Source organism: Artemia franciscana, unplaced genomic scaffold (genome assembly GCF_032884065.1).
Source record: "Artemia franciscana unplaced genomic scaffold, ASM3288406v1 PGA_scaffold_36, whole genome shotgun sequence".
Classification (NCBI taxonomy): domain Eukaryota; kingdom Metazoa; phylum Arthropoda; class Branchiopoda; order Anostraca; family Artemiidae; genus Artemia; species Artemia franciscana.
The window spans coordinates 1,224,380-1,250,598 of NW_027062672.1; the positions used below are offsets into that span (position 1 = coordinate 1,224,380).

Sequence of the window (26,219 nt, forward strand, 5' to 3'; positions counted from 1 at the left end):
CTGCAAGTCCTCCTTTTTTCTTAGCCAGTTCAACAGCACAACTTTGCACAACCTTTTTCAGCACAACCCCGTCCTCATTTTCCGGCCAGAGGATGTCTTGGTTGATTGTTGCGGAAGATGTTCAAGCATCCTTGTTCACTATACATTCCAGTATCTGATCGGACCAGGTGGCCGTGAACCTGGTGTGCGTTCTCTTCAATGCGATGTATCCTTTCATGAACTTCCTCTGTACATCAGGAAAGGTTTTTGGTAAACTTCGCATGTCATATAGGTACTGTATGAGACATCTTGTATACTGAGGATGGTCAGCCACCACCAAGTATGGCAACATCCGAGCAGTTGCGGTTAAATGAGACTCCCAGTCACAGTCTCGTTCAGCATGAATGAATTGCATCGCTATTTCAAGTATTTCCAAGAACTGCCACCAGAAAGCAAACGTGGGCGACGCATTTCACAGGGTGTCGAAGGCATTCATTATGGGAGCAAAAGTGATTAAGGTATCGTTTGCCTCCTGAAGTGCAGTTCGCGCTTTAGTACCGTTTGCCAATGAAGTCCTGAATAACTCAATGGCACTATCCAGCTAGTCCAGACGCGATATGTCTTTTTGTGCTTTGGGGACTCCCGGCAGAGGGCTAGCAAGACCTCGTACAGTATGCAGTAGGCATTGATAGATTGGTAGTAGCCCTTCCCTTGAAATACCTTTTCCCAAGTACCAGGAAGCAGTAGCTTTGGCTGCACTATAATCTCTTTGAGTCTGGAGCTGTCCATTATCTTACCAACTGCCTTTAGATAGTTGAACAGGAGGTGGAAGCCTCCCATCGGTAGGATTGCGTTTTTGAAGTCATCCGGGTATTTACTTTTCACTCCCTGTGCTAGCTGATAGATGAAGAGATTTTGCGTGACCACCGTATCGTCACATCCGACAGCTTTACTTATCGCCATGAACGTTTGCAGAGATTTTTCGACTGTTGCATGGTTGTTTGGTGCTTCATGAAGGAAAGGCAAGTAAAACACGTTACTTCCCGCTAGGTAGAAGGTTACTAAACAAAATTCCTATTATCGGGTACACTCGCTAAAAAAGTTGTAGACCCCCCAGATATAATAATTTAAACTTTTTTTCTTAGCTCAATGTGTTCGGAGTTAAACGGGCTTTCTTTTTTAACATAATAAAAATACTTCATCTTGAAAAAATTTCGAGTTTTTAGCTTTTCTGTTAGAAATTTGTTGACGAAAATCTGATTTTTTTTTAACTGCAGTAAAAAGTGTACTATTTTTTTTCTTTTTTTACAAACACAAATCATACTCGTGTAGCCCGAAGTCTCTTCTTTCTATTGATGTAAGGGTGCACTGGATTTGACCAATCTTATCTGTAAAAACAAATTTAGAATCGTCGAACCCCATTATAAGCTAAATCCGGGGTTTTTGGCCTATATCTCAGAAACACCCCAACGGCGAACATGCGCCCTACGATATTCCTTTTCAGCATGGTCGACTACCACGGGATCCACCCTTAACAATTTTGTACCTTCCGGCAGGGTACTAATCGAAATAAGCGAGATACAGAATCTGGCGCTCTGACTAACACTCGTATCGTGAATTAAGTAAAAGAGTCTCAACATATTTTGTGGAAAGTGAGCATGTTCAAGTTGGTAGTAAAGGAAAACGAATTATAAGTCAAGGGAAAAGTTATAATCTACTTGATTTAATATATGATATGGCTACATCGTAAAGGACTTTTATCATTTGACAATCTGAGTTCTGAGTTCTTTATTTAATAATAAATTTCATTAACAAAAAATTACTTCAAGACGATTTCCCCCACAAGACTCCATGGCCGGGAAAAAACTCAAAACTCAATTATTAACCTAAGAGTAAAAACTTGGTCGACACGTCTTCTACCTTTCCTGAAGTTATAATCATCTATATAGCTTTTTAAATACATTAAACTCATCGAAAAGTCGTATTACCAGTAGGCAGATTCTAAAGAAATTAAAGGAACGTGATAGTCTAATATTAAAAGAATAAGAATACTTTAAATCGACCTTGTAAAATGCAAGCACACCTACCACTAATACTATTAGTAGAAACAATGATTTGATGACACCAGTGGTGGTGGTGGAGAGACAAAAGCAACGTTGAAGGGTCCAAATGACTTACATGTAGCACTTACTGAGTTTATGTCATGTTTGTACGTATATACTTGGCTTTGTGCCACATGTTGTTGGTGTCGAAGATAACGACATCGATGTTCTTCTAACTGCCCCTGTCTTTGCTCTTCCTTTTCATTTTTGACTCGCTCAGAATCACGGTATCCCTTGTCTTCTAACCATGTGTGTGTTTGCTCTTTATTTTCATTTTTGGCTCACTCAGATTCTTGGTGTCGCTTGTCTTCTAACCGCGTGTGACTTTGCTCTTCATTTTGATCAATACACAGATATAACTAAACGATCAGTGCTAAGCACCGTTGACAACTTATGTTAGATGTGTTGATTATGGATCTTAACATGGTTTCTCAAAAAAAAATTAGAATCCAGAAAGTCGTCGTATATGTTGTTAAGCTCTCACGTTTCACTAAAATTATGTCGTAATTTGCACAGGAAATCTGCCGTAATTGATTCCGATTATGTCTTCACATTACAAAACAATACTTTTTTAATTTGATATTTGATAATGTATAAACATCTCAACGTGTATTTTTTTAATCAAGTGTCAGTTTATTTTACTTTTTATTTAAAATATTGTTACGATTTTAATACTGATTCATAGCTGATATCTTTTGAAAAGTGGTATCGTATCCATTGAAAACTGGACGAGACACAATAAAGTGAAGTTAAACCACAAGAAAAGCTCCATTGTCATGTATAGTAGAAGTCCTAACTATTATCCATATGTTGAGCAGTTACAGTTAAGTGGAAGTCTCATCATGCATGCCAAGTCAGTGACGTTTCTAGGAGTTGCTCTTAGTGAGTGCCTTAACTGTAAGAATCATATATGTCACATTTTTCCTCGGATTACTCTTGGAATGATACAAAAACTTATGCATATTTGCCCGCCTAAGATCCTAAGGACACATTATTTCTTACTTGCGTACACACACATAATGTACTGTGTTACAGTATGGTCGACTACGGCCGTAGCTCATCTGCATCAGTTGAGGGGGCTTCAAAATAAAGTGATGACAGTGATGGCAGGTGATGGTAAATGTTCTTCAATCAGCTTCATATATGATGAACTTAAGATATTACTCCTTTTTACGTCTAGAGGAATTTTAAATGCACTAATGGTTCAAGAACCAAAATAAAGTGTTTCACAAGTACTTTTGTGGTATTTTTTGCCGGTGTGCACACGAGAACAATACAGGGAGTTCAAGCAAGTTTAGAAACCGTAGAATATTTACTACTTCATATTTTAACGCACGTCATGTTTGCTCTAGTGCCTGGAATGGTCTGTCACGGAATATCTTGCAGGAATCAAATCTGAGTGAGTTCTGAAGGCTACTGAAAGATCACTGTTTTAGAGTTTAAGAATAGAGTGGGTGAAAAGTTTTCTGGTTTTTCAACTTACGAATTTTAAAGAAAAATTGATTTTTTCTGTTCGATGAATTGAAGATGAAAGCTCCAAAAGTTTCGTTTTTTTCTGTCGAGGGGGGAGGGGGGGGATTATCGTGAACTTGCATCAGCTGATTTATATTTGTCCTAGAGAGGTGATTATTTACCTCGACAAGCCTAGCTTCAGGTTTTGTTATATTTATTGTTTATGAATAAACTGCTTTCATTCCAAAAATAGAAAGAAAAAAAATGCTGTAACTTTTTGCAGTGCAATACTTTTTCTACTTACAAGAATCTTTAACTTTCAATGCACGAAAAAGAAATAAAGGGAGATGAGATATAAATCACCCAAATTTAACCAAAATTCGACATTTTGTGCATTTAGATTTAACTAATGTTAAGAGTTTTTCTAAACGCCTAATGACTGAAGGTGGTTTTTCTAACACGATGCTGTTATTCCTACTTTTAACAACTCATTACAGCATAAAGCCACTTAGGGCTAGCACAACTGCACATTTTTGTCTTCCAACCACATCTGTTCAAAGTTCCAGTCTTTACTCCCTCCCAAAAGGGCTAAATTTCTTTAAATCCTTTCTTATGAGCTCATTCAATTCATCCTAACTCACCCTAATCATACTATATAATAAAGCTACTGCTAATAAACTAATAACAAGTCAGTGCAAAGCTGCATAAGACCAACTTTACTACAAATAATTCTCTTTCACTCTGTTCAAAATTTTCAGTCTTTATTCCCTCCCATTAAATCCTTTCTTATGACCGGGCCCCGCCCATTAATTAAAAGAACGCTACACTAAGCATTGAAATTTGTCTCCTACTATTTTTCTCTATCCTTAGCCTAAGTTAGTAATGTAATATCAAAATTACATAGATACGTTTTGTTTTTAATTTTTATACTTAGTGAAACTGACGTCAAATTTCCTTTAACATGAAATGATGCATAAAATTTATATAGAAATAATTGTTTTGCGGTTACTAGCCCTCTTTTGCATTTAAGCATAAGGGATTTTTGCAAGGTTTTTAAAATCTCTGAAGTACCATGGACATCAGAACAAAAGCAACCCACTTTAGGTCTATTCGTACCTGAAAACCGTGATTTTGTAAGATTTCTCTTAAATAATCCTGCTTCGTTGTTTAAAAATTATGAATCTTGTGGAGTAGTACGACATCTTCGTTAGCGTTGCCACGTGGAACCGTGAAAATAATAACCCACCGTTGAAAAATGAAAAAGAAAATCAGCATTTATTGTCCCTAATTTATTGTCAAGCATTTATTATCCGTAAAAATTCAAACATCAACAATCTATTGATTCCCAAGGACAACTTCACATTCGAAGGAAAACTTAAACCTTTTTAAGCCGGTTCGTGCCGTATATTTTAGCTCCTTCTGTTGACTTTTCTCCAACATTTTTTTTTTTTATTATTTTAATTTGGCACCCACTCACTAGCAGTTTTAGGCCTCATAATCTGGGATGGCAATGTATACCATAGGAGTTCGAAAATATAAAATAAAAAGAATTTAATTTAAGATGTCAAAAAAAAACAGGGGGGGGGATATCCGTCCCCCTACCCAGGCTTAGAACCGCCACTGCACCCACTAAAAACAAAAACTGCATATAGAGCTCTTTTCCATTAAAAATCAAATTCTCGAATAATCCTAAATTTTAAGACTAACATAATTGCGTAAGTTTCTACTTAAACAATTAAAACGATCAGATTTCAGTTTCACTGTCCTTGGTACTTCACTAACGACTTTTGCCATTCTATAATCCTGGATAAGTTTGTAATTGTTGCGGTACGCATCAATAACCATTTCAATTGTTGCAAAACAAATTTGTTGTGAAACAGTTTCTTTTTCTTTTCTTTTTTCGTTCATTTTTCAACTATAATCGTTTATCGTCTTGTCAGGACAATCAACTTCTAATTATAGTTCATCATCCAAATTATCATCCAACCAGCAACAGAGCATGTCGAGAACAGGTATATAAAAAAGAACATATCATATAATCTTTTGTGAGGACTGTAGATAAAAGTTTGCCTCCTTTCCCCCCAGCACACAATTTGGGGGGTAAATCCCAACCCAAAAAATCCTTCAGAAACAACTTATTCATCATCATTTTAATTAGAGCTACTACTGTCAGTAAAATAAGAAGCACTTGATTAGATTCAAGCTCCAAATATCCTTGCATAGCGTCACGCAGATATTTCTAGAGCTGGTGATTACTGATTGGCTGAAAGTTTGTATACTTACAATTATATAGGTGAATTTTCAAATAAGGGATTACCGAATTGGAGGCGAAAGTACCTAGCAGAGACAAGAGCAAGGCATAGAATCAGAGTGGATTCTATTTCAAACCTCCTGCTGCAACCACCGGTACTCGGCATGTTCCTTGCGGGAAGGGGGAAGGAGAACGGCGGTATTATTCAGAATTTTATTATAATATCTGGAGATGTTACTGTACATTTCCATTATTTTGTTGGAGTTTTAAGAAATTTCCAACTAATGTTATAAACATTTTACCGCAACTTTCAAGTGTTTTATCAGAAATACCCCATGATGAACATGCCGGCAGAAAGTCTACAATACTGTTAGCCTATATGCTGACTTTGATTGCACATTGCTAAAAGGAGAAAATAAAAAAGTTTTTCACTTAAAACTGACAGGTTTTTGACCTTCAGCCCACCCATTTCATTATTTTCGTTGTGCTTTTGATTTGTTCGCAACGCGTTACATTTCACTTTGGCCAACTGAATCTGCTTCAAATACTATAAATGCAATATTTTGAGATACTGGTGAGCCGTGGCTGAACGCCACGTGGTGGTCTTGGCTAATTTCGTCTTAGACGTGAAATATTTCTCTTTTATTAAGGTAGTAGGAATCACCATAGCCAGATTGAACTTTTTCACAGAAGTGGCAAGGCATCGCACAATTCTGATGGGATTTCGAAAATACGAAACTTTATGCTTGTTCCTAAACTCCCCTGGTGAGATTCAAGATAAAGTCAGAACATAACTAGCTCATTTTTTTAATTTTTCCTCCCTATCCATCAGTAAGAAGTGAAGAAAGGTATCAAGGCTAGATACGATGGCTTCAACTAGGCATATAATCATACACAGAATTTGTTATTGCTCTCGCTCTCCCTTTTTTTTTTTTTTTTTTTTTTTTTTTTTTTTTTTTTTTTTTTTTTTTTTTTTTTTTTTTTTTGCCGACTAGGCTAACTATGAGCTGATTTTCCTAATTTCGAAACTCTAGAATTCCAGAAACTCACAGTTGAACAATCTCAATTGGACTGTCCCATGCCTAAAGCGACTTAGATATGCCTGAAGTCAAAACATAAGTGCATTAGCTTGGTCACAAAACAGAAAAGCATAAATCTAAGATCAAAACTGAATCAAACTCGAAGGTAGCTTGAATATTACAGAAATTTAGAGGAATCAACCAGAGGAATCTTGCTATGCTTTGTTGTTTTTATGCATAAAACATTCAGTCAGATTATGCGTGGGGGTCGCAATCATAGGTTGTGACTCTATATTTTACCAGCAAGCGAAAAATTGTTGATAAATTTCGGCAGATTCTCCAAGACAATTTCAATAAATCACGTTGCCCAATTTCCATTCGACAAATTTGGCAAGTGCAGCTTGGCCACAACAGTCAAAATCTACTCAATTGTTTCCCACGTACCCTATGTGAGGAGGTGGCCACTCGACCCTCTAGGTAAGCCCTGACTACCACCTGGCATCTCAAAGAAAAACCTAGTGGTAATACCGGCTCAAATATAAAGTTGGTGTTGGAAAGTTTGAAATACAAAGTTGTTATGCACCAGTCTCTTAAGCAGATAATTATTTCCAGAATAGAACTGGCAGCTTTTCTTTCCAATATTGATTTATCCTATAATCCATTGATTTTGCTCAAAGTAGTTAATGGGCTCAATTAAATGAGCACTACAGCAGGTGCTCAACTTTACAGGACAATAAATTTCCTAACATATTTTTACCTATGATTGCCAGGACCAAACACTAGCCAAACATTTCAAAACAAGGTTCTATCCATTCAAAAAGAAACACAAAAAAAAACTAATATCCAAATTCAAGGCCTAAAATAGAACCAAGAAGGAGAAAAACATAATAAAAGATGTGAAAGTGAGAACAAATGAAAGGTATAGAAATGTACATTTACCTAAAATCCAGGGTTGCCATAGACATGAATATCAAGGAGGGAAGAGCAAAGTTTCCACAAAACGTACTAATTCCCCGGCTTTCTGTATCTGAGAATACATTCATTTTTCCAGCAATGAAACTAAAAAAAATAAAAAAAAAAATAGAACTACATGAACAAACATAGAACAAACAACAATTAAATAAAATTGAAACTAAAAAACTACCAAAAGAAACTAAATTTGTGTTTCAATCCAACCGAGCTCCCTATAATGCTTGGTACTAACTAATTCACACTTGAGAGCAATTATTAATTCAGATCAACTTAAATAAACCATTTTCAACCTTTGAAATCTCAATAAATACAGACTCAAAAGTAAAACTTCGTGATTTTTCTTTAGAAGACAAAAGAAGTTAATTTCTAGAGTTCTTTTCTAAAGGCCTAATAATATATAAATGAAAATTAACCTGTTCGTGGTAAGGAATTGTAAGTAAGGAGCAACACGGCTCAATAGTAACCAAAACTCTAAAAAACAGTATTTTGATACTAATGGATACATCAAAGGATTGGATTTTTATGCTGATTTCAAACATATAAGTTTTATCAAGTTTAGTATTACTGATCAAAAGTTAAAAGCCAGAGAAAGTTTGCCTTATTTCCGAAAAAATTCACATAATCTTAATGAAAATCACACCATCAGATTCAGCATACCAGAAAACCCTTCTATAGAGGTTTCAAGCTCCTATCTGCAATAATGTGGAATTTTTGCTTTTTGCCAGAAGAAACATCACAGATGCATTTTCATTTGTTTTTTTTTTCCAGGCTGACCGTATCGACCCAGTGGTCCTAGAATCCAAGAGGGCTCATTCAAACGAAAGTTAAAAGTTCTAGTGCCCTTTCTAAGTGTCCAAAAATTTGAGGGCAACTAGGCCCCCTCCCAGGCTCATTTTTACCAATATCACCAGGTCAAAATTTTGAGATGGCTATTCTGTTCAGCTTAGTCAAAAAATCATTATAAATATGTTTTAGAGGATAACTGAATCCCCAGAGTCCCTGGGGGAAGGGTTGCAAGTTATGAACTTTGCCCATTCTTTACATGTAATATTGGTTATTAGGAAGCATACAGCCGTTTTCAGGGGGGATTTTTTTCTGCTGGGGGTAAGGGGGAGGCGGCTACGTGGCAGGATGGGGGAAGAGAATTTTTCCCCGAAGGAAGCCTGAGATTTCCAAGTCTTATTTAAAAAACGATCAGAAATTAAGTAAAAAAACAAGTTTCTTCAACAGAAAGTAAAGAGCAACATTAAAACTTAAAACGAACAGAAAAGAAGTTTTTTTTAGAACTTTCAAAAGAGCTATTTCTTTAAATGAAACAGCCTTTATGATTCAGGGGTCATTATTATTTGAAACCAAATACAAACTTTAGCTTAAAGAGTGAGGTATTGACAAGGGGGCGAACCCCTTCATATACGTAATAATTTCTGTCTGTTTTAAGTTCTAATGTTGCACCTTACTTTCAGTAGAAAAAACTTGTTTTTTTTTTAATAAATATTAAGTCCCACCTTATCTAAAATAAAAATATAAAATTATACCACTCATCAGAGGCCACAGAGAGGCAGTATTACCAACAAACTCTATTTGAGAGTATCTTTTGTCAAGTAGGAAAATATTTGGAGGGAAGATTTCCTCTATTTTTTTTTTACCCCTCTTCTAGATTTTTGAAAGTGCTTTTTTTATATTTTCTTATCATAAAAAATTGAAAAATCCTTGTCCCCCATTGGTACATTTTCATGGATGACTCCCCCAGCGTGAATGAGCCGGCTAGAACCTCCAACAGGTTGACAGGTTGAAAATTTTCAAGTATAGTCGAAAATTTTCCATTATATGGGTAGAACCAGCGTGTGTTCCCTGGGGAGACCCTCCAACAGGTTGACTCTAGTTCGGAATTGTGGAGTGACATGCATGAGAGGTGTAGCATAAGTGGGGGATGATAACAACGGCAATAAAGGGGGGAAAATTAATGCCGTGTTTTCTTCTAACTTATTTTGACTATCTGTCTTGGCTTTTTCTACAATTAGCCATGACTTGACTTGCCCACAACTATTCCATTTTTAATTCTTCTCACTTAATTAACCCCTATGGTTAGGGGTATATACAAGCATAATCTTAAGAGTGGGGTATCATAAGAGTCTGTGGCTTCAGAGAAGGCGTAAAATCCAAGAACGCTTTCAATACTCCAATTCTTAAATATTTCTGAGTACTTCTTCATGTTTTTCTTCTGGCATTTAAACAACCCCCTTATCCCTGCTTGTTTATATATTTACTTTGAAATTTAATAAACTTTTTTAGGAATTTTTCTATATTCTTTTTCAATGAAATGACTATTGTCACCATGTTCAGTCAAATTTGTAGGAGAAGGAATTCAGACCCATTACCACTTCCCAATCTTGATATTGGTACAATATGCCCTGTTTCTACCATTTTCTCCATTTTTAAATTTACAATAATTTTCAAATTGTGAACAAACAAACAAAAAAGAGTTCTTCAGTATAAAAGCCTTTAAACAATGGTCCAACTCTGGCTTTCAAACATATAATTATAGACATTACAGATGATAGAAATATATTTTTGGGTTTAAGTAATCTTAGTTTTGTCCACTTACCAAATACTTTCTCCAGTAGGCCTATTTGACCTGAAACAATGTAGTTAGATATCACAGAAGGGAAAGAGTAAACATTTACCAAAAAAATAACAGAGGAAAAATAGCACTAAAACAAACAGAAAAAGAGACAAGATAAAGGCAGAATGGACACTCTGACATAAAGTCCATAACAGTGGCAAATATCATCTTTTAGCCATAAATAAATGAAATTTAACCTTACCCAAGAAGAATGACAATAAAGCATTCTATGATAGCTGGATATAGTTTATCCAATTCTACATCACTTAGATTTGCATCATTTCTATTGCTTGCATCTAATAATGTCATGTTTTCCTCTTGTGCAAACATTTCCACAACCTAGAAAAAAAAATAATGATATATTCCATAGGTCAAAGGAGAGACAATTTGGGAGGGGGTACTGATTTAACCCCCTCTGCCTTAACAGTTGGTATTTGATAGATTGCCAGGTAATCTTGGAGAAGGCATTTCTAGCTCACAGAAAAATCGATTTTAGGTGCAGGAATGGGACTATAAATTATACTCCATTACAGAGCCATTTTCCATGCAAAAGAATCAATTCAGACTAGTTCCCATGATAAACCCATTCCTTATGTAATTCAAATGAATGATGGATTGACTTACTTGCTGTTAAAAAATTTGATAACTAAAAGTAAGTTTGAATAAGCAAACTCAGGAAGCCAAAAACAAAACCCAATTTCAAAGAAATATATATATAAATCATGTATGTGTATGAGAATTTATTTCAGAGGGGGTAGGGGCAAATGCATGGAATAGGCAACTTATTTGAAAAATAAAGAAAGAGAAAGCGATTAATAATACTTAAGTTGGGTCTGGGGGGCAAACATATCTTCTGGTGTTGTGCATGACATTAGGTATACATACTTTTTTCTGGTCTTTAGTAAGATATATGGTGCTGCCAGTTCTAACATATGACATTAACCTTGCCTAATGGAGAACTAACAGTTGTATTGGTGGTTAGCCATTATAAGTAGACCTTCAGGTTTATATTTTGATGTTAATTTCACAATGCCAGATGATAAGTGTCAGTCATATTCTCATTTTAAGTTGTAGTTCCACTGGTGAATACAGAAGAATATGATGACAGTCTTTCCAAAACTTCTTATGCTGAGGACTTTTATTTGTCATCTTTGAGTGTTTTTCCTTTTTTCCCTTTCACAGTTCAGACTTGACCAACACTTGCAAAAACTGTTGAGCCTTATTAGGGTGGTGATAAAATTAGGAACCTAATTTTATAGAACCTACATTAGGCTGCATGTCTATTTAAGAAAGTTTCAGCCAACTAGCTCAACACCTCTCCAGCAAAGCATAAATCTGTTAAACTGCAATTTCACCATTTTTATTCCAAATAGCTTCTTACATTTTCAACTTATAAAACATACCTGTCTTTTCTTTTTAATAAAAAACAGGTTTCAAAAATGTGGGCTGCATGCCCAGAGGTAGGCTCTTGAATTGGAACTCAGCAAAATTTGAGCTTAGATTTCTTTAGATTTTAAAATTCTATATTGCAATCGAAGCATTGGAGTTAGTCTTATGGTAGGCTATATTAAAACTTTAAGAAGAGTAAGGTAAACAAAACTTTCAGGAATGTAACCAGAGGTTAAATAACTTTTGGAAAGCCTTTTAGGATATCTTAATTTATTTCTTCTCCTTTTAAAGGGTATTGACCTTTGATGAACTTGAACAAAGTTTGTGCAACAAAAATAACGATTCTGAAAATAGATCTAGAGTACAAACTAAGCTCAATAAATGAGTATTGAGCATCATAACTTTCTTAAATCCGATTTATAAGCCCTAAAGAATTTGGAAGAATATATCTTAAAATAAATCAAAAAGATAAAAATCCTAATACAGCTTAAATGCTACTGAAGTCAGTACCTACTGGTAAACTTGTAATAGGATATGAATCAGACAGACAAAGAATTAATACACCATTTTACTCCCTTACTTTTCATTAATTTTTCATCAACAATAGTTGGTTCATAATGTCAAATAAGGCAAATTTGAAAAAAAAAATTGGGACACATTCAGGACAGCATTCAAATAGACAAAAAGAACTTGATTCCCTATCCAATGCTCATCAAAAACATTTCTGTCATAATTGTATCCCAGCCCCCCCCCCCCCAATGGGCCCTGATAGAATCCTACGTTCTGCACACAATTTTGTTGATTTTGTAAGACTACAATACTTTTTGAACCTACTTCTCATCAACAACTGACTCATTATGCCAAATAAAGCCAATTTAACAAGAAAAATTGACAAAAATTTTGTATGCAGTTTACTGTAGCATCTGGCCAATAAGGGGGCTATGGGGGAATTTTAACAGTAGTTTCTGTAATATTTGGAAAAAAATTAAATGGTATTAAAGGAAATTATTTATTTTAAACCTAAGCCATAATGGCATACCCAAAGGTACTCTCCTAGGTCCCCTCCTTTTTCAGTCATGATTAACAGCCTCACAAAGGAATTTCCTGACCAATGGAAATTTGTTGATGACCTAATGGTTGTTGAAACTTGCTTCATAAATTTATCAAGTGACCCTACAAATATCCTCAATGGAATTGGAGATGAGGCCTTGGACATAGACATGAAAGTGAACACCTCTAAGTCCATGATAATGCTGATTTGTTTCCTCAAATACTTGCCCTGTTTTCTGAATCCTATCCCTCCTGAAATTTCTGTGACCTCATTTAAACTATTTGGTGTTGCAATTTCTTCAAATTTAATGCAGGATATCTACATTAAAGACATCATCCATAGAGCTAATGCGTCTATCACCCTCCTTAAGCTTCTAAATAAATGTAACACCCCCCTTCCCATTCCTTAAGGATTTGCACGTCTTTGGTTCACCTGCATCTCAAACATACTTGTCCAGTTTGGCACCCTGGTATCTCTTGCAAAGAATCAGAAAAAATTGAATCAATCCAAAAAGAGCTTTGCAAATAATTTTCAAAGACAGCAAGGTACCCTCAGCAAGCAGAGAGTAATACTCTCTGCTCTTAAGAAAGCAAGTTTGGAAACCCATGACCAAAGGAGGAATTTGTTGTGCCTCTATTTGGGGAAAAAAAATACAGTAATAAAACCTCAGATGGCAAGTATTTTCCCCAAATATCACTCCCCATCCAGATTACGACTGCCTCAAGCTGTTTCTGAGGCCATCCCTATTTTGTCCTCCATTCACTGTGTTACTTCCAGATGTGAAAAAACTTTTGTCCTCTTCATCACATAAAAAATGAATATAATATCCCACTAGTTTCTCCTTTTTTTCTCTCTCATTTTTTTTTATTGGCTGGTGGTGCTGCCCAGGTTTTTGCACTTGTTTGCTTGTTTCTCTGCTCTGTTTTTTAGTTTCCCTTTTAGTTTTCATATATTTTATATTTTGTTCTCTTTTTTTGTGTTTATTCACTTACTTTTGCTTCTCCCCCCTTTTTTGATCATTTTTTATCTTTTGAACTCTTTAATTGACTTTATGCAGTTAAGTTGTTGACAGTTTTTTAGTGTCCCTTTTAATTCATATATATATATATATATATATATATATATATATATATATATATATATATATATATATACATCCTGTTCTTTTTTGTATTTATTTACTTATTCTGCCCCTCCTCCCCTTTTTTAATGTCCCTTTTGATTCTTTCTTTGACTTGTACTTGTTAAGTTAAGTTTGACCAATTTTTATCTTTTTGACTTCTTATAGTTTAATCATCAACTCATAAAAGATTATTCATTTTTTTGCAGCTGTTTTTGCATTTTTGCCAGTTTTAGTGCAACAATACAATTTGTTGACTCTGGAGTCCAAATTTGGCCCTTTGTGGGCTTGTGATAGATTTTTTTTGAAATAAATATCTTATCTTATCTAAGCACCTACAAGAGAAAAACCACTATATACAACAAGTGAGCAAGCAGTGAAAGCTCACTACAAACACAAACCTATTGTAATAAGGTAATTTAACCAAAGTAAGGGCGGTATTTGATAGGTATATATCTTTTTTCCTGTCCTCTAACATCAATTTACCCTCAAATCAGCAGAAGTGTTTTTATTTTCCAAGTCTGAATTCAAAGAAAGTAGACTCAAACCAAAATTAAGGAAAAAATTGTTGTTTAAAGATAATATAGTTATAGACACATTAATTATGCAAATTTCTAAGCATTAGAAACAGAAAATGCAAAGAGATATGACCTTGAAAACATATTCCTGGTGTTAAGGTTAATTATAGAGCAGAAATCAGATATGAAAAAAAATATATCATTGGGTTTTCAACTCAATTATCTTTACAAATCTAGTAACTGCTAACACCATAAATGTATGACAAATATAGTTTTTTTCCACTATTTTAGTCCTTAAAGGAACCTTTAAAGTGACATCCTGATCCTTATGAGAAAATTGCTGCCAACAAGTCTGAAAACTACTTTAGAACAATTATAAATACATAGGCTGCAGTACTTATTTCATTCATAAAAGTATATCCCCTCCCCTAATGTACAAATATACAGTCTGTAATGTACATTGAATAATGCAACTCTTTTTTTTTATTATTATTATCTTACAGCATATGCTAATCAATTAGCAGAAGAAAAGATTCATACAATTCTAAAAAAAACATTTTTTTAAAATAAGCTTTTTTTTACAATCAATATTTACTTTAAGTTCTTTTGAAATCAAATAACTGCTTCTGGGGCTAATTGCATCTTGAGCCCTTAAAGGGATCCCAAATGTATTTCATTTTTGTATCAACACAAGAAACATTATCAATACTAGTTAAGATACTGAAAAGGGGTTAACTAAAATATCATGAATTTACAAATAAGTTGTACAAAAATAATATATTCCAAAGATACTCTTTGCTAACAATTCAAACCTCATTTATTAGCCACTCAAATATAAAGCATTTTCTTACCATTTGAATTTAAGTGTGCATTTTTCAAATGCTGTCAACTAAAAATAGTGACAAATTTTTTAATTCAAAATGTTGCTGTTGACAATTCAGAGCATAAATTTGCACATTAAGAGAGGATGGCAAAATGCATGGTAAATTTGCAGTGGGCTATATAATTTAGCTAGGATTACAGTGAAACATCATATGATGTTTTTTATACTCCTTCATAATTCAAATAAAATATATTTGGGGCCCCTTTGAGGGCTCAAGATGCAATTATTTCCAGGAGCAGTTATTGAATTGTGAAGGAGCACATAAAAAAGCATCAAATGATGTTTTCACTTTCACCCTAGCTAAATTATACAGCCAACTGCAAATTTACCAAAACAAGAAGAGGGTTAACAAAGTAGCTTGGATATATGTTTTTGGCCCAAAATTCATTACTGAAAGTGGTAAATTTCTCACAGTCCATATAATTGACTTAACAATAAAGTGAACATGCTACTCAATGCCTTTTTCATGTTCTTTACAAATATAATAATTGCTGCCATTGCAAATTGAAATTTAAACACTTTTTGAGCTCTTAAAAATGACCAAAACATGGGGTATAAAAAAAGGCTTAAAACATTGGTCTCTAACTTTAAAACATTAATCTCATACCACTTCATTATAAATCTATTTTTTAATGTTATGTAACCCACAAGCACTGATTTTCAACCTTTAAGCTGAATGAATAAATTTATTTTGCCATTTATGCTGTTTTCCTCTTCCTTGATACCAAATTCTCAATTAAAATATATGTTTTTGGTTGCTTTTGACTAAATAATATGTTTTCTTGGTGCCAAAATTAGGCATATTTATAGTAAGGTTAGGTTGAATTAGGTCAAAAAGTACTTAAATTTGAATTTGCAATTATTATATTTGTAAAGAATATAAAAAAAGGCATCAAGTGATATGTTCACTTTATTGGTAAGTCAATTAATATGAACTGCAAGAAATTTACCCTGAAAGTTTCATTTTGTTTACCCAAGCCCTTTCCAAAATGAAAAAGTAACTTGTCTAGAATATTAAAGTAATTTGTATTCAGAGTTCATTCCTGAGATTTTCATTGCCCTAGAATCAGCTTTTTTTTCAAGGTAGCGAAAAGGTAATACTCCAGAATTTCACCTATTAGAACAAGACAGAGTAAAGCTATTATAAGTAAGATTGGCTATCTTTGCTGAAATTATAAAACAGACGCTACATTAACACATTTTTAAATATGCCGCTAATATCTAAAGCCAGTGCCAATAGATATTATTAGACTTCTTCAGAAGCTCGCTTTTAAAACAATCACCCAAATTTCAACAGCATGTTTATTAAAAGCACAGTAGCACTTGGAGTTATAGTACTACGCACACTAGCAAAGGTAGCATCAAGTGCTTGCAAAGCAAGAATGAAAACATACAAAGATTAATTCACAAACTCAGGTTTGAATCAACACCCTGTACTAAAATAATCTTGAGGCTTGGTCTGAAATTCCTCCTTTTCACGCTCTTTCAGTCTTTCCCAAGATGTTTCTCATTTCGACCAAAACAAGTGATACATATCATATATATATATTGTTAAACAGAAACATTTTTTTTGTATCATTTCTTATCTGTTTACAAAAATTGGTTGTATTTTATAGATTTCCCCCATTGGAAGGAATAACTGCGAAATTCTGGGAACTACTTTGAAAAATTCTGAAATACTTATACATTCCTAAAAGTGCTTTGTTTACTCTTTTGGTTTAGTGACCATGATAACTTGGTTTAAATATTATTGATGGATTCAGCAATAATTATGCGGTAAGCTGAAGCGTCACTATGTAAGGGCTAGTGCCCTTTTTAATAGTTGAAAGTGATTGGAGGGCAACTAACCCCTCCTCCCATACCCACCATTTCCCCAAACACATCCAATCAAAATTTTGAGATAGCCATTTTGTTCAACGTGATTGACAGGTCCAGAAATTATATTTTTGAGGACTACAACACCTCCCCCCAGCCCTTAGGGCAAGGCTTGTGAGTTACGCCCTGGGGGCATATAAGGTATGCATAGAAAGTACTGTGGTATAAACTTCAGAGGAGGCTCATTGAACAGGTAATCATAAGTTCTAGTGCCCTTTTTAAGATTCAAATTTTGAGATAGCCATTTGTTGTCCTAAAAACTTCAAAAAAGGTCACTCAATTTGAAATGGGAAGGACCTTTTTTAATAGTCAAAAGTGATTGGAGGGCAACAAGCCTCCCCTCAAGCCCATCAATTCCCAAAACACGTCTAATCAAAATTTTTAGGTAGCTATTTTATTCAGTGTAGCTGAAAGGTATGGAGATTATGTCTTTGAGGATGACCCCCCCCCCCACAGGCCTTAGCGCAAGGGTTATAAGCTATGCCCCAAGGGCGTCAAAGGTTCTTATGGAGAGGGTGATCGTATAAATTCCAAAGGGGGCTCATTTGATTGAAAATCAGATGTTCTAGTTCCCTTTTTAGGAGTCAAAGTGAGGGGGCAGTCCCCCTCCCTTCGTCGTTTTTTCCAAAAATGCATACGATAAAGTTTTGAGATAGCTATTTATTCAAAAATAGTCCCAAGATCACATAATAAGGCCTTTGAGGTAGAGAGAAACCCCCAGAGCTCGGGGCTAAGGATTGTAAGTTATATATAATGTTTTTAATGGAGGGGGTGGTCGTGTGAACTTTAGAAAAGGCTCATTTTATTTGAAATATATAGTTCTTATTCCCTTTTATGAGTCAGACATCATGGAGAGCAACTAGGCCCCCTCCCTGACATCCTTTTTCCCAAAACGTATTCAATTGAAATTGTGAGATAGCCGTTGTGTTACCAATAGTTCAAAAATTAGATAAAAATGTCTTTAGGGTAGACACAATCCCCCCGAGCTTATAGGCAAAGGTTATTAGTCATACACAAGGCATATGGTTATGGAAAGAGTAGTTGTATAAACTTTGGATCGAATGGAGCTCATTTGATTCGAAGTCAAAAGTTTTAGTGCCCTTTTTAAGAGTCAAAAAGTGAATCGAAGGACGTCAGCCCCCCCCCCCCAAGCCTATCATTCCCCAAAACATATCCGATCAAAATTTTAAGAGAGCAATTTCGTTCGGGATTTTTGAAAGGTCCAGTAATTATGTCTTTGAGGATGTCAACCCACAGTCCTTAGGACAAGGCCTTTAAGTTAGGCAATTCGTTCATTGTTTACATATAGTATAAGTTATCGAGAAAGGTATGCAAGTTTGAATTTTTCTTTCCAAGAAGATGAAGGGTGTTCAGGTGAGCCTCTCATGTTGAGGGGAGTGAATCCGTATACACTCTATGTGTATATGGATTGTCAAAAGGGTACAACACAGGAATAACTGAGTATATTAATTTGGAAATTTCAGGGAATAATAAGGGAGACGATCAAGAAGGCAATATCTGCATGCTACCAATACTACTACATGTACCACTACTACCACCATCACACTACTCCATTTAAAGTATTAAGGGAAAATCTGAACTAAATCAAGAGACGCTATTTGCATGCAGATTATCGAACTTGCGTATCTGAAGAATTGATTTGGGTATTAAGTTGGAACTTTCAGAGAATACTTAAAGGGGAAGATCGTCTCACCAAAAGGTAATATGTGCACACTACTGGTAACACTACTGTTACTGCTGCATTTACTACCACTACTTCTATTGCAACTACTTGTACGGGTAACAGAATTGAGATGGAAATTTCAAGAAATATATGAACATATAGATTATCAAAAGGACATATCAGCTATGTCATAGCAATGGCTAATTGTAATAAGTTGAAACTTCCAGGACTTGATGAGAAGGATGTTCAACTGATCAATAGACAATAAGTTAATACTACTGCTGCTAGTAGTACTACCGCTATTCAATACTATAGCTAGTAATATCAATACTACTGTGGCTACTGTTTCAACTGTGCCTAAGGGTATAAGGGCGAAATTTTCAAGCAATTTTGAGGGGGGAAGATGAACTCAATCAGAACACGTCCGCTGTATGCAGGTTGTGAAAAGGGTTTAACAGCAATATCTTAGGACCAGTTTGGTGTGTGAAATTAAAACTAACAGGGCTTGTTGTTAGGGATGTTGAACTAACCAAAAGAAAATATTTGCATCTTAATACTACTGCTTCTACCCATACTACTGCTACTGTTACTATTATTATTACTACTACTACTACCACTAAAGCTTTGGCTACTACAATTAATTCTACTTCTACTGCTGCTGCTGTTAAAACTAAGGATATTAAGGCGAACAATGCGGGATGTATAGAAACTGTATTGAACTAAATCGAAACACACTATGCCCACACAGGTTGCCAAGCAGACGCATCAGAAATGTTTTAGGAATGGTTGATAGTATGTATTAAGCTGAAACTTTCAGTGCGTGTTAAAGGGGATTTTGAAGAAACCAAAGGTGCTGTGTGCATACTGCTACTAATGCTGCTACAACTAGCTAAGCGTATTAAGGAGAAGCTTTTAAGGAATATTTAGGCAATAGTTTGTTTTAAGGAAAACAAACTATGAGCATGTGAACTTTCAAACAGGTGACAAAGCAATATCTGAAGAACAACTTATATTGTTAATATAGACCTTTACGGGTAAGTTGTGAGGGATTTGCACTAGCCAGAAGTCACTATTGTATAATTTTAATACTGCCACTACAGCTAAAGTAAGTAATGACACTAAAGGTATTAAGATTTTGAGACAGCCATTTTGTTCAGCATAGTAGAGCGGTCCAGCAACTATGTTTTTAGAGATATTAGGCATTTTAACCCCCAACAATTATGCAATTGGCCCATTATGCTTTAAAATTAAATTTCGCTTTAAAATAGATCAAAAGGCATAGTGTTTATGGTTGCCAATAACACACCTCAGCAATATATCGAGAACGAGTGGGAGTATTAAGTTGAAACTTTTGGTGATACTGTTATTACTACTTCTGCTCTTACAATTTAAATAAATAAAAAGAGTATGAGTGTATCCAGGTTGTCAAAGAGCATAGATAGAATCTTTTGGGAATAATATCAAGTTTTATTTTTCAGGTCCACTTCAGAAGCTATAAAATTTAATCAAAACGTACAGTTTGTGTCAGGATTAAAAATTGTTGCAAAAGTTTCTCCAATATACAAATAACAACCAATACTATGGATTCTTATAAAAAAAAGAAGTGAAAAGATATAATTTTTTTCCATGAAAAATACTATATCAATAAAAAACGAACATAAATTAATAAAAAAACTCCTTCTATAAAACAAGTTTTTCAAAGAAAAGTAAAGAGCTCCATTAAGCCAAGAATAAGTAAAAATCAAGTCAAATAATAAAACTACCGCAAATCACTATCAAAATACGTCCAAAATGTTTTCATTTTTCTTGCTTTCATAAATAAAGAAGTGTCAAAACTTTAAGGAATACATATCCATATATGTCAATTAAACTGACAATCCAAGGTCATTTTTTTCCAGTAAAGCGCATATTGTGTTCTGGTCTTGAGAAGGAATGGGGTTTATCAGTCCTACTCATGTTAAGTTTAGGTCGTTTTAACTTTGACTCGTCTATTTATTGTAATTTCTGTTCATTTTGAGTTTCATTTATTTATTGATAGTGATTTGTGGTAGTTTTCTGCTTGGAAGATTATTTGACTTGATTTTTGCTCATTCTTGGCTTAATGGAACTCTACTTTTCTTTGAAAAAATTGTTCTGTGGGAAATGTTTTTTAAATTAATCTAATGTATTTGGATTATTAAAAAATATCTAGTTTGGCTCTTTCTCCCAACTCTACTTTTTAAAACAGTAAAAAACTTTAGCGTAAGCAGCGGGGCGTTGAGAAGGGAACAGCCCTTTTCATATGCTGTTCGTTTTAAGTTTTAATATCGCTCCTTATTTTCAGTTAAAAAACTTGTTTTTTATTTGATTTTTGAACGTTTTTCAATTAATGCATGTTTTGATTTTGGCTCTCCTCACATGAATAATTAAAATGAAATTTGCATATTAATTTATTTTTATGGCTAAATGGCTTTCTCATAGTTTTGATCGGACGATTTTGAGAAAAAAGGAGCGGGGGAGTAGGCCTAGTTGTCCTTCAATTTTTTGGTTATTTAAAGAGGCAGCTAGAACTTTTAATCTTTTACGACTGTTTTTATTAGTAAAAATATACGTGACTTACGAATTAACTTACGTAACGAACTTCTATATTCGTATATTTTTATTACGTATATGAGGGGGCTCACCCCCTCGTCAATACCTCGCTCTTTACACTAAAGCTTAAATTTTGTCCCAATTCCTTAAGAATGACCCCTGAATCACAAAGGCCATAGAATAAATAGTTGAAATTAATAAAATTACTTTAGTGTAAAGAGCGAGATGTTAGGAGGAGGTGAACCCCCTAATATTCGTAATAATTTGTGTTCGTATTAAGTTTTAAAGGCTGCTCCTTACTTTCAGTTGAAAAAACTTTTTCATATTTATTTTTTCATTTCTCTTTAAAAAAATGCTAAGAAATCCTGCTCCTCCTTCATGGAAGTTTTCTTCCCCCATGGCAAATTATTCCATGGGAAGTTCCCCCGTATAAACCCATCCCCCACCCAAAAAATCCCACCGAAAACGTCTGTACACTTCCCAATAACCATTACTATATGTAAACACTGGTCAAAGTTTGTAACTTGTAGCCCCTCCCATGGGGACTGTGGGGTAGTAAGTCGTCCCCAAAGACATAGTTATTAGGTTTTTAGACTATGCTGAATAAAATGGCTATCTCAGAATTTTGATCTGGTGAGTTTGGGAAAAAATGAGCGTGGGAGGGGGCCTATGTGCCCTCCAATTTTTTGGCCACTTAAAAAGGGCGCTAGAACTTCTAATTTCCGTTAAAATGAGCCCTCTCACGACGTTCTAGGACCACTGGGTCGATACGATCACCCCTGGAAAAAAACAACAAAAACAAACAAATAAACACGCATCCATGATCTGTCTTGTGGTAAGAAATGCAAAATTTCACATTTTTAGGAGCTTGAAAATTCTACTGTAGGGTTCTCTGATTCGATGAATCTAATGGTGTGATTTTCTTTAAGATTCTATGACTAAGGGGTGTTTCCCCATATTTCCTAAAATAAGGCCTATTTTCTCAGGCTCGTAACTTTTGATGGGTAAGTCTAAACTTAATGAAACTTATATATTTAAAATCAGCATTAAAATGCAATTCTTTTGATGTAACTATTGTTATAAAAATTCCGTTTTTTAGAGTTTCGGTTACTATTGAGCCGGGTCGCTCCTTACAACAGTTCGTTAACACGAACTGTTTGATTCACAAGAACAATAAAGGTAAACTGAACAGCCAATTAGTGTTTTCATCTCATATTTTTTGAAATCCCTAAGAAGCTGAGGAAAAATCCCAAGAAATTCCCTATTTTCAATACCAAGTCTCGTCACGCCGACTTTTAACAGTATTTCTAACTTGTACCAAAATTTTTTCTTCATACATTTAAACTACTTATCTTGAAAATGAAAATATTCTTTATTGACATGGAAATCATGATCCTATGGAAAAAAAAACGAAATATTAAGAATGACTAGTAAGAGGTGACGGATCACCTGGTATCCCAAATTTTTACAATCTTTGGTATCATAAGTGGGTAGCTATTGATTGGAGTTCAATGATCAACAATCAGAAAAAGAGGCAGAGAGGCTGCGACAACAGGAGAATGCAGAGAAGTCTTAATGAAAATAAAATGATAAGTGCTCTCATTTGAATAACTAACCAAGCTCATGGTAAAGGTGTAGAAAAGGGCAGAAAAAGGGATTCCTGATAAAACATCTTGTCTCTTACTATATAATATTCAGTGTATTGGGCTTTAAAGGTATACAAGGCTGGCCAGTAGAAGCAGGATATAAACAATTAATTAGCTGCTGCAAGTTATGGTTCCATTGAGCAGTAGCTCTGCACATCGGCGTAGGGAAGGGGGCAGGGGGGCAGCTTACCCCCTAGAACATCAAATGTACATTAAATATTAACAGGAGTTTTTCGTAAGTTGGAATTTTTCTGTTGGATGTTCACTGGTAGATGGTTGAAAAAGCTGGAAATAAACAGAAATTTCCAGATATCGTTTATGAAATCAATACTCGTTTCGAAATTCAATATTGATTTTTGGTCCGATACATAGATAGGAGACTGGTCCACGATCGGCAGGTTTTGACATTTTAGTTTTCCAGGAGTCGATTCAAGCGATAAGAAGTTGCTGAAAATGTCAGCAAAGTTAACTGATCCACAGAGGCGCCATTTGGGCCAAATCTTGGGGTGGGTATGGGGCATTTGACAGAACTTGAGACTTTTATTATGAATCTAACCTACTTTCTAAGCTTACAATGATTAATATCAAATAGCGTAATTACCTCAAGGGTCGTCAGGTAATTACGCTCTTTGGCTAATAGGCGTGGAGTTAGTTCAAATCATTTGAACAGAATGGATTATGTTGGACATAATGGATAATTATGGCCGGAAAAGGGCCCTTTGTGGTGGAAGCTTGGGCCCCGCTGGAAAATCTGGCGTGGGCAATTGCCCAATCCTGACCCCCCCCCCAAATGGCACCTCTGCTGATCCAATACCATCCTTTAAAAAGACAATCAGAATGTTCCACCCCTTTTTCACCTGGATGCCTCTCTATCCAAGTGGTTAAGACTTCCAGACCTCGGACCCTGGGATGAAAGATGGCACGTCTCGGAAGCTGCCAAAAGACAGGTAAATAATAAGAGAATACAACGTGAGTTTACGGCTTTCTAGCATTCATAATTAGACGTAGGCTTTAAGGCAAAATTGAATGAAATTCCAGATTTAATCAGCATAAAACGTGATCCCATTTGATATTTTCGGTAAAAGCATTAATCAAGGCCAGACATATTAAAAACACACACTGCTATCTGTCAGAGCTTTTATAATCATTCAGAAGTCCCCATAGATTTTTATATTAATATTATTTACGTTGGCTAAACGTGGACCGGTCTCCCCTGTACCAATTTTTATATTTAATTTTGCCTTTTAATTCCTAGATCAAGAAGCTGTTATTTAACCGTAATGTGATTTTTATCAAATCACTTTAATGTTGTTTATGTTTTCTGGAAATTGGAACTAAGATAGTGGGTCTATTATAATATAGCATTGCAGGAAACGCGGAACATAGAAAATTCTAAAGGCTGAGTTTTAGCGTAGTATGGAATGACGAGTTTCTAAGGACCTATATTCAAAGAACCCGAGGAAGAATTTATAAGTCCTCCCATCCATCATAGAATTGGCTGCCCCCCCCCTTTAGACAAGATGCTGCCTACGCCCATGCCTCTGCAAATGTCCTAGAAGGCTCTATCCTACATAAGCAAACATCCAAACATAACAAACGTGCTTCAGAATCTTCTCTAAAAAAGATCCTTAACTCCCTCTATAGCGCATCCAGACTATCAACTTTGTGTAAAAAATGTGGTAGAAAACTAAATCTGTCCCATTATTCTTTTCGTTTGGAAGAGGATTTTCTAGTAACGAAACCCTAGAAATTCCTTAAGAAATTCAGAAGACTTGAAAAAATCTCCTAAGCCCTAAGTGAAAAAGTTTTCCCCTTTAAGACTTCAAAAATCCCCATTTTAGGGGGAAAATAATTAGAATGGAAACATTGCGACCAACACATAGTTTTTGACTGAATCCTGCACAGTGATTATACCTTGGTCATGAACTGGGTAATAAAACAGCGAGGAGGAACTGTTTTAGACATTTCAAAACAATAATTTTACAAGAGTGAAACAGACGAGACATGGGTTTTACAAAACGAAGCACAGGGGTGACAATTACAAACAGCTAGCTAGCCAGTCTCGTTGGTTTAATATGAAACATAGTTAAAGTAGAAAATAGTTATGACACAGAAATAACAGCGCAAATTTCGAAATACGGTAAAGGGGACTATGGCTCCCTGTCCCCTCCAATTGGACCATTGCACACGACTCTTGTCCTTTTCCCATTTCCATTAAGCTTAAATGCTGCAATAAAAATCCATGATCCTACCGACTTCCGTGTTTCTTCAATTAGTCAACAAATACGTAATAATTTCTGTTCACTTTAAATTTTAATGTTGATCTAGGTGAAATTCAATCCCGGTGAAAATTTAACCTGAAAATTACCCTTAATATTTCTACACGTGAGAGGTTGAGTCGGCAAAGATAAAGTAAGACAACCAAAATAATTTCGTAGAGGAATTTTGGCAAATTCCCCCAACGTAAAATTTCCCATGAAAAGTTCACCCCTTGGAAACTTCCCTCTCCATCGAAAATTTTCCTTATGGGGAATCCAATAACAAATTCTATACGTAAACAATGGGCAAATCTTATAACTTACAAATCTTTCACCAGTGGCTGTGGGGGATCATTTTATTGCCAAAGGCATTAGTTGTTATACCTTTCAATCATGCAAACAAAATGGCTATCTCGAAGTTTCGACCGGACGATTTGGGAGAAAATAGCGCGTGAGAGGGGGCTAGTTGACCTCCAATCTTTTTGGTCACTTAAGCTGGACACTATAAATTTTAATCTTCTTTCGAATAAGCCTTCTCCAGATATTCTAGGACCATTGCTTCGATACGATCACCCCTGGGAACAAAACAACCAAACAAATAAACACACATCCGTGGCTTCATACTTTAATTAAATAAATAAAAAAAAAGTTTTTTTTTACTGTAAGTAAGGATTGATATTAAAACTTAAAACGAACAGAAATTGTTCCGTATATGAAAGAAGTTGTCCCCTCCTCAACACCTCGCTCTTTACGCTAAAGTTTGAGTCTTTGTCACAAATCTACTTTTTAAAACAATAAACAGACTATGTATCTTGCCAAATCTCAG

General features: G+C 35.1%; 1 protein-coding gene across 7 annotated transcripts in view; it reads right to left on the bottom strand.

Moving 5' to 3' along the window:
• Window positions 1–26,219, bottom strand: part of LOC136041753 (lysosomal cholesterol signaling protein-like) — a 154,713-nt gene that overhangs the window by 62,687 nt on the left and 65,807 nt on the right. For 5 of the 7 annotated variants that reach the window (XM_065726510.1, XM_065726512.1, XM_065726513.1 and 2 more), the window contains exons 4-5: window positions 10,601–10,737; window positions 7,743–7,862 (exon numbers count right to left, since the gene is read on the bottom strand). In XM_065726510.1, coding sequence (XP_065582582.1) covers window positions 7,743–7,862; window positions 10,601–10,737 — 257 coding nt within the window. Of the gene's footprint in view, window positions 1–7,742; window positions 7,863–10,600; window positions 10,738–16,473; window positions 16,599–26,219 lie in introns of those variants that run through there. The other 2 variants (XM_065726516.1, XM_065726514.1) reach the window with 2 other exon arrangements.